At 34.5% G+C, this 9,568-nt stretch overlaps 1 protein-coding gene across 1 annotated transcript in view; it reads left to right on the forward strand.

The window, feature by feature from the left end:
* The window catches only part of LOC133174662 (NALCN channel auxiliary factor 2-like), a 37,923-nt gene extending 30,673 nt beyond the window's left edge, over nucleotides 1-7,250 (forward strand). The window contains exons 2-3 of the mRNA XM_061309752.1: nucleotides 5,109-5,280; nucleotides 6,371-7,250. Coding sequence (XP_061165736.1) covers nucleotides 5,109-5,280; nucleotides 6,371-6,627 — 429 coding nt within the window. The 3' untranslated portion in view covers nucleotides 6,628-7,250. The remainder of the gene's footprint in view (nucleotides 1-5,108; nucleotides 5,281-6,370) is intronic.
* Nucleotides 7,251-9,568: the final 2,318 nt, after the last annotated feature.

Below are 9,568 nucleotides of genomic sequence, written 5' to 3' on the forward strand. Positions count from 1 at the left end.
AACTTGCTCAAATTAACTTGGATCAAAGTCCTAACGTCTCAGGTCGTGTGAAATCTTTGTGTTATGGATGAGGCTCCAGAACTACTAGCAAGATATGGCCAGGATATGGAATTATACATTTATTTTCTAAAAGTACTAGTGACCTTGGACTGCCAAAATGACCTTGATTTAACGTCATGACACCCCCCTCCCCCTCCCCCATGGTCATACGAAAACTTTGTGTAAGTGTGAGGGAGGTGGGTGGGTATAATAATCCTACGTAAATGAGAAAAAGTACACATTACACGAGATCCCAGATATTCTTTCATATTCTTTAGGTTAAATACAAAGTAATCTCTCAAAGGATCTCTATACATCTGATGCAACAGTGTGAATAGTTATATGGCGGTATTCCTATAGTGCTGATATTCATGTTTGAAAGAAGTCCAAGAAAATTAGGGCGATAGAAATCTTGTTTTTCATCTAAAGGAGATGGGCGAACATAGCGTGCAGAAAGCCTATAGCTTCAGAAATTAAAAATAATGTTCAGTTTGTGAATTTAATATTTAGAATAAAGTTCTCATTATTGAAATTTATGAAATTGTGATAAACAAAACTTTTCTAAGGAAAATTTTCTCGGCAAAATTTATTCTTTTATTAAAAAAATTAATGTGGTATTCGTGGGGTTCGAACCCTAGCAATAAAAATCCTGAGTATCATTTTCTTTCGAGACTAGCACGCTAACCACTAGACTACACAAGTCCTGACGAAGAGTGGCATTTAAATCATGTTTGTGATATGAACCTTGACTTAAGAGCCCTCTATACACTGCATACTAAAGAGTTCTGATTTTGTGGTATTTTTATGCAAATAGAGTGAGCTGCCCTTTGATCAAGAATAAGATAAATTGAAATGTACAATTTATTACTTAATTTGTGATCAAATCAAGCATTCATAACACTTTTATAGGCCAAGATGAATAGATAGAACACTTCATTTGCAGGTATTTTGCCCACTTATGTAAACAACAGTGATTTATGTTCATCAGTACTTCATTGTCTTTGAACATTTTTCCTGGGGGTAAATGCAAGGCACCCTATGTTGAAAATGCGATAGATAAGCTCAATACTTACACCTTTACACACTATACTTTTCTCAATGTCCAAAAAATATTTTCCTCTAGTGTATAGAGGGTCCTTAATGGACTTCAAGTATCTCTCGAAAAGAAGCGAATGTTATGTCATAAAAGTATATTTTTAAGGTATAGTGGGTCATTGCTCCATATTTTTGGTAACCAAAAAATGTATATTTTTATGCAAACTTTGAGGATTAACTTTCAAAAAGGTGGAGCGAAGAACCACTCATATCGAAAAATAGTGCTATAGTATGCGAAAAGGCCCTTTTTTGCCCGCTTTAGTGTGTGTCTAATATTTCACAGGCAAATAATTTCAATCTTTGAGGGATTTTTGCAAATTGTAGATATTTTACATAAAGTATATTTTAATGTTAGACGAAATATCAAGGAAAATTTTGATATAATTGAAATTTAATTTTTCATCTTCATGTTTGTCACACTATAGGCTTATCGCTCGTCATGTTCACCCATGCCATCTCCTTTGTGTTTAATGGGTAAAAAGCTGGATGGTCATGGTCATTTTTAGACTATTTAATGGAAAAGAAGAGCTCTGTATAAAATTATATATAGTAAATGGCATTTAATATAATTTGTTTGTTTAACTCCTTTCGACAAATTTTCACTCATATTGAGACGCCACCACTTGCCAGTGGAGGGCTGTAAATTTAGACCTTACTGCCTTTAAGCAGTGAGGCATCTTTTTCGTGCCAGCACCTACTTCGACACGGGAACCGGTCTCCGCGTCCCGCAGTGGAATTTTGGAACTCCTAACTCCACGACTCTAGAGCAAACGGTAACGCTCTAACCACAGCGCCACGCGGGCGACCATTTAATATTTCTTTACTAGATGCATGCAAGTAGTAGTCTCTGGCTAGAAAAATCATATTGTTCAGATTGCTCTGTTGGGTAATTTGTGGATAATTTTTTGACAACACAGCCTCCTTAATGAAGTGCCCTTCATTACATGACTATCATAAATAAGCTGCCCTATCAGACCGGATCCAGGATTTTGCATTAAAGGAGGCACTATTAGATTGCGAGGGGTCTCGGTACCACCGACGTCCCCATTGGGTCAAGAACAGTGTTAGACTTAGGGCCTTGCGGGCGAAGCCCCCGTAAGCTCCTGGGAATCAGCAATTAGAGAACCTTATTTGACACATAAATGACTGATATTTTACCAGTATTACATCGATGTATGCCAGTGTAAACAATATCTAATTTTAGCTCACCTGAGCTGAAAGCTCAAGTGAGCTTTTCTGATCACCTGTTGTCCGTCCGTCCGTCTGTAAACTTTTCACATTTTCAACTTCTTCTCAAGAACCACTGGGCCAATTTTGACAAAAATTGGTACAAAGCATTCTTGGGTGAAGGGGAGTTTAAATTGTTAAACTGAAGTGCCAAGCCCTCTTACAAGGGGATATAATCAGGAAAAGACAAAAATAGGGTGGGGCCATTAAAAAATCTTCTTCTCAAGAACCACTGAGCCAGAAAAGCTGAAACTTACATGCATGGAAGCATCCTAGGGTAGTGTAGATTCTAAATTGTTCAAATCATGACCCCTGTGGATTGGGTGGAGCCACAATGGGGAATCAAAGTTTTACATTGAAATATATCGGAAAAATCTTCTTCTCAAGAACCACTGGGCCAGAAAAGCTTAGACTTACAAGGAAGCATCCTGGGGTAGTGAAGATTCTAAATTATTCAAATCATGACCCCCGGGGATAGGGTGGGGCCACAATACGCATTACAATCGGAAAATCTAGTGAAGAACAGCAGAGCCAACGTTACTCAGGTGAGCGTTGTGGCCCATGGGCCTCTTGTTTGTTTTGTTTTAGAGGGGTACGCTTGCCGAGACCCCCCTTCCCCGTCTGAATCCGCGCCTGGCTTTACCGAAAGTCGTCAATGACTGAGCCTTCTTTTGTTCTCCTCCTGGTTCACAATTTTTAGTCTCTATACTTTTCTTATAGACATGTAGCTGCAAGCTTTCAATCTTTTTGCTAAATAATACTGTATTTAACCCACTTATAATGATATCTTATTTGAAGTAAATATTCATCTTAAATGGTTCTTTTTTTATGACGAATCTTTGTACTGAATTCAGATTTGACCGAACTTAAATCTGAAGGCCTATATTGTAAAGTCTACATTAGGAGTTTGTCCACATGGACAGGTCGATGCCTGTGGATCGCTGAAAATCAATGAAGTAATATATCTGCGTGAAATTATCATTATTAAATCTGTTCTCATATTTTCCGATTTCCCCGAACATGCCTGTGATAACACAGCGGTGCCTGTTGCCCTTAACCCCGCCCATGTGGGTTTAATAACTGTTTTTGTTCCTTTTATTAGGAAAATCTCTTTAGTAACTCTTGATCACACCTTTTGCGAAAACAATTGTCGTTCTGAAAACGAGATCATTTTAGTGACTTCTTAAAAATGAAAACCTTTCTCAGCAAACATCCGAGGATGAGGGACTTCAAGTCTGTTCACATGAAGGACGAAGCTTACCACTGAGGTGAAATTTAAACAGTGGAGCTTCGTTAATCCGGACACCAATAATCCATACGCTTCAACTTCCGGACGAAATTTGTGTTTCAGTAATCCGGACGCTTCATTAATCCGGACGATTTGCTTGTGCACACAAACGTCCAGACTGTACATGTAATTGGTGTGAAAACGTATGAGGTACATTACTGTCTTTCACTAATTTACAATTTTCAATTGTTAATGAGTACAAGACAAACTATAATTAGTCATGTACTTATTAACAATTGAATTTGTAAATTTGTAAAAGACATTATGCACATGTATACTAGTATATAGGGCCATTTAAAACACCTTCGTTTTTAAGTGACAAAATATGGAATCTGATCAATGATGAGGTCGGCCAGGTGTCCATGTTCTTACAAGAAATAGGAATTTAACTCTTACAAATGAAGTAATTTTTTTCTGAAAAAAAAAAACCCGGAAACAAATAAAAGTGCAAGCATCCTCAGAAGATAGCGAAGCTAATTAAAAATTTGGCCCTGAAACCAGCTGTTAAGTTTTAAGCAGTACATAAGATATAAATCTGTAAAATTCCTCTTAGAACAAGTCAGCTGTCTGTCGTCAAATCGATATGCAAACTTTCTTTTATGAGTATAACAATTAAAATAGAAGTAAATATTCAGTTTAATTCTTCAAATTATGACGTTCAGGAAAAGGATAAGGTCAGATAAAAGTCCATGGATTATCTGTTAGAAAAAAAGGGTACCGATACCTACACTAAGATGTTTTGCAGTGTAAACTTTTTCTAACAGCTTCCTTATGAAGCCTGCATTTTCTAAGAATTTCAAGTTTTACTTTAGTCTGCAAATTTTAGGGAAAATGTCCTTCAGATCATCTATAAGACTACAAAATATCCAATTGATTCTAGGTTTTCTGAAAATAATTGCCTTTTAAGTTTGAGGAATGATTTAAGGGCACGTAATACAAACCAAAAATGGATGAATGGATATAGGTATCATTTTTGTACTTGCTTTTGGTGATAAATGATGCATATATCAAATCGATCTCTAAAATATTAAGAAATTGTAAGCTTTCTGTGATATTAGATTTCTAACTTTTGCATGCACCCTTTTAAAGCTATAAAAAAATTTACCACTTATTAGGTTATTACTGAGAAACTATAAAAGAAAAATGACACTTTAAACACTCGTTTTACTGATATAATCATAAATGTGGTTGTTATTTTTGTGATTTAAAAATGAAAGTATCATCTCTCCTTAAAGGGAAAAAAATCAGAGCTTGTTCAGATAAAAATTTGTTCACTCGGGTCATTATGTTATAAGTGTACCCCCCTCCGCCAAAAAAAAAAATAAATAAATAAAGGAGAACAAAAATGGGGGGGGGGGCTATAAAAGTGACGCATTTCTATGCTGTTTTATTCCTAATTTTTGTAAACCAGCAATCTGTCCTTTTTTTTCAATGAATATTTTTTTCTATCTGATTTCAGGAGGCTTACAAGTTCTGGTTGTGCTCACAAAATATTCCCGTGTATAATCGGCTCTCTCCCTCCTCATTACCTCCCTGTGATGATTTCTGCTCAGGAGTAGAAAAACAGTGTCCATTTCTCAAGCCTCTGACCGAGTCAACCTATGCAGGGGAACCTAGTTTTATATGCAAAGGTGGGTAACTGTCTGTACGCACTACCAACTCGTGATCGATCCAGCGGGCTGGCCATGGAACAGCTAGCATGGTTAAATCAAGTGAGAAATGATATTAAAGACATCTATACCTTAAAAAAAATTTAAAAAAAAAATAATTCTGACGTTGAGAAATTTATCTTTCATAAAGTGTTAATAATGAACTTATCTATTTGGTTTTCAACCAAGGTTACCTAGTATAAATTTACCCCCAGAAAAAAAAAATGTTCACAGACAATGAATTGTATATGAACAAAAGTCATTAATTCACTTTTAAAATTGGGGAATTTACATGCAAATAAAGTGTTCAATCTTTTCATCTTTGCCTAATAAAATGTGAACAATGCTTGAATTGATTACAGATTGAGTAATTCTTTAGATCAAAGGGTAGATTACTCTAACTGAATAAAAAATCGGAACTCTTTGGTGCAGTGTATAGAGGGTTCTTATGTATAAAGTGCTCTAGTATAAATCATTTTATGACTTATTTCATTTCAATACTGGAATCCCAAAAATCTTACATGTCTCTTCATCATACCCTGAATTCTAATCCAAAGTAAACCCTGACTCCTAATCCTAAACACCTTGGATTCTAATCCCGTAGATACCCACTGGCAGAATTTTCATTCCAGATATACCCAGGAACCCGCTGCCAAATAAACCCAGAATTCTCACCCGAATAAACCAGGATTCTCGGTTTTCATCCATTAAATAATAATATAATACACTTTTAGTATTCTTTATACTAGTAGTCGAAGCTGCTTTTTCTCTGTCAATTTGTCCTCGCTGTACTTTTTCTATCTGATTTTTTAACCTTAGTTTGCTTGGTACATGTAAATAGAATCGCACATATTTAAAGTTTTGGCTGTATGTCTTGTAATACAGTACATGGTTTGAACAGTCCGACAGGATCGATCTTCTGTGGTAGTTTTGCTTAATGATTTGAATTTGCCAGAGTGTTCGATTGTTTTGTACAAATGTAAACTGTTTTGAATTTTGATAGTTACTCAGTATTTTCTACAGAATTTGTCAATTATTATTTTTTAAAAGTAATACATTTTTTTCTCTGTAGATCCATCATCGGATATGGTGCCAAGTCTTTCGGAGCAATGTTACAAACAGTGTTATTTAACAGACGAAAATAATGCAAAATGTCTTCGTCATTTTCCGTCACGACACAACTTCAGTGCTGCCCTCTATTCAAATACCACGGAAAGTAACTCCTGCTGCTCCATTTGTACAAACTCATTCACAAGGATATGTGTGCATCTAATTGGTCTATACCTTGTTAGGACATTGTTATTATTTATTTCTATAGGTTTAACTTAATGGAATAGTTGTTTATTTAGGTGTTGTAGTGACTGAGTTGGGAGTGAATGCGCGTGCGTGAGCCTGTTTGTGTGAAGTGTTGCGTTTCTTATATAGTTTTGGTCTCACGTGATGATTGTGTGTGGGTTTTTTTTTGAGCAATAAGGCATTTACCGAGTTGCTCCTCAAACTGGCAAAGTTATTTTATTTTATTTTGTAGTATGTTTGTTCATCTGCACAATAACAATGTTTATACACACGTGCTGATTACAACAAATTATATTATTAATAGGAACAAGTGGCCTCTGTATATTGTTTGTTTTTATTTTTTTAATTTACTGTTTGCTGTCTATAATTTGTTTTATTATTTTTTTTATATTAAATCTTACGTTCGTTTGGCTTGTATATCAGCATCATTCTGGACAGAGTGCTTTTATTTTATTTATTTTTTTCATAATTTAGAGGGTCTAGATTCACAATACTGCTCATTTTCAATGGTAATATAAACTTAAGGCATAAATTCTACTTGTAATATAATTGTACATGCTTTGATAACAGATGGATGGAAAACAAAAGAACATTCTTCAAAATCAATATTTTTTGCTATACAGACAGTCTATATAGGGATTAAATTTGTGAAGATATGGTGCAATAATTATCTGTTGTCTGTCTGCATGTCTCTGTCCGCTCCAAGTATATTACATGTACAATGTTCATGATGCGGAATAGTTTTTCTTTCGGTTCGGCAAAAAACATAAAAAATATTAAAGGAAGCTCTAAACACTGAAAAAATGTTTTTGAACTTTGAGAAAATTGTATCATGTAAAGATTTACATATCAACTTTATACATGTATTTCATTTTCAAGATTAATTTCCTGACATATTTCTACAGAAAAAAAATGTTCAAATACAATGAAGCAATAGAGAACGAAAATCACTTTTGTTTACTAACATTGGGAAAATACATGCAAATAACTTTTTCAATTACTTTATCCTTGACTAATATGATGTTAAAAACACTCTATTTCAAATTGTGTTCATTATTTTTACTTCAAAGGGCAGATCACTCTTTCTACATAAAACTACCATAGAATTAGAACTCTTTGGTGAGCAGTGTTTAGAGCTCCCTTAAGGTACATTTTTTATTTAAGATAAATTAATGTTTCACTATCTAAATTAAAAGTCAAATCAACATTTTTATAAAGAACAAGCGAAACAAAAACTTGCAGAAAAAAGCGGGAAAAAATAGCACATTACTTTGCAAGACAGCGTCCCTGAACAATGTCAATACACAACTACCACATGAAATTAACTACCAGGGTATTTCATTTCCCGGGAGATATCCTAGCGAACTGTTAGTAGTCAACTAATTCGTTAATTCTTTCCACGAAATAGCGACTAATTTTGTACAACCGATTCCATTTTTTTTCCTTCTCTTGATATAAAACACGTTCATTGACAGAATGAAATGCACAATCCTCGGAGATCTTAAGTTTCAAAATGGTTTGGCTGAGCAGTTACTGAGAAAAATGAAATACATACAATACATATTTCATGTGTTTCAATGGAAACGGTGGTTATTTTGAAAATTTCATGACACATCATCAAGAGTTTGTGATTATCATTTCTGTGAAATTTCATTAAGATTCTTCCAGCCATATGCGAGTTCAACAAACTTTTAGGTCTAGCAAAAACATTATTTCGCCCGATTTCGTTCGGGACGACATAACTAAAGTAAAGAAAAATCTTTTTTTATGTATGGACAAAACCAAATATGATATGGTAATAAAAAAGATCTGTAGACTCTTAGGTTACTCTTAGACTACTTTCTATTGAAGAGCTTTCAAACTCAAGCAAAAGTCACACAGTCACTGAAAGACGTTCCAAAAACAACATCAAATGATATACTTAATAGGAAGTTAGGGTATTTGTACTTCCGGCTAGGTTTCAAAATCACAAGTGGGCATGCTCTGAGAGTTTCAACGGATCAAATGTTCCACAAAATTGATCTTAAACGTGTTGCCAAAACTTCTTTATACATAAATTCACATCAGCATTAAATACATTTTGAAAAGAAAAATGTATACACTGTATCTGGCAGACAGACACGGGTACATTTGAACAAAGGAAATATTGAACGTCTCTCAAAGAAACCAAAACTCCAAAATGCATGATTAATAAAGTATCTAGTTCATGTAAACGCTCTGATTTGCCTTGCGGTTTTCCTGTTAGTCTTTCAGGTTTAAATTTTGACCAACTATATCTGTTGAAAATTTCTTTGTATGTTTCGAATTGTTTTGTTTTGTTTTAATTTATAACTTATTTGATAAATGGATTTGCATTTCATTTATATTTATAAGTTTCTTGTACCACATTGTACCAGCAATAAACTTGACATTGAACGAGGATGGCATTTGTATACTGGTTATCTACCGTCATTTGTGTTTTAAAGCATTACAATCATATTTTTCATGACAGATGGTTAGATTTATTGATTAAAAGTAAAAAAAAAAAGTATTCATCTGGGAGTTTTTTTTTTCCTTTCAAATATAGAAATACTAAGGGGAGGAAAATAAGATATGCACAAGATTTATCGATAAACTAAGTATGAGACTTATATAAAATTAGATTTCTTACACTGGTATTATAGCAAAAACTCAAAGTACTTGTGTTATAAGTATCTCTTTAGATAAACTTTATGCGAATAAAATCACCCTGGTTAAATTACTCATGTAAATGAATGAAGTTTCATCGGACCTGTCCTCATCCACTTAATTATGTATGGACAGTCACAGGTGTGACCGGTCGACGGGGGCTACCTGCTCTTCCGAGGCACCCGATTCCATCTCTGGAATTTCAAGGGTCCTAGTTTTATGCCCTGTTCACAGATTTGTATTATCTGTAGTTCACTGTTCGTTATTTTCACCTTTTTCGCAGCATCATGGCTTTGTAATTTACGTA

The sequence above is a fragment of the Saccostrea echinata genome, unplaced genomic scaffold, assembly GCF_033153115.1.
Source record: "Saccostrea echinata isolate AGI-Se365-2 ecotype Australia unplaced genomic scaffold, CSIRO_AGI_Sech_v1 ptg000058l, whole genome shotgun sequence".
In the NCBI taxonomy this organism is placed as follows: Eukaryota; Metazoa; Mollusca; class Bivalvia; order Ostreida; family Ostreidae; genus Saccostrea; species Saccostrea echinata.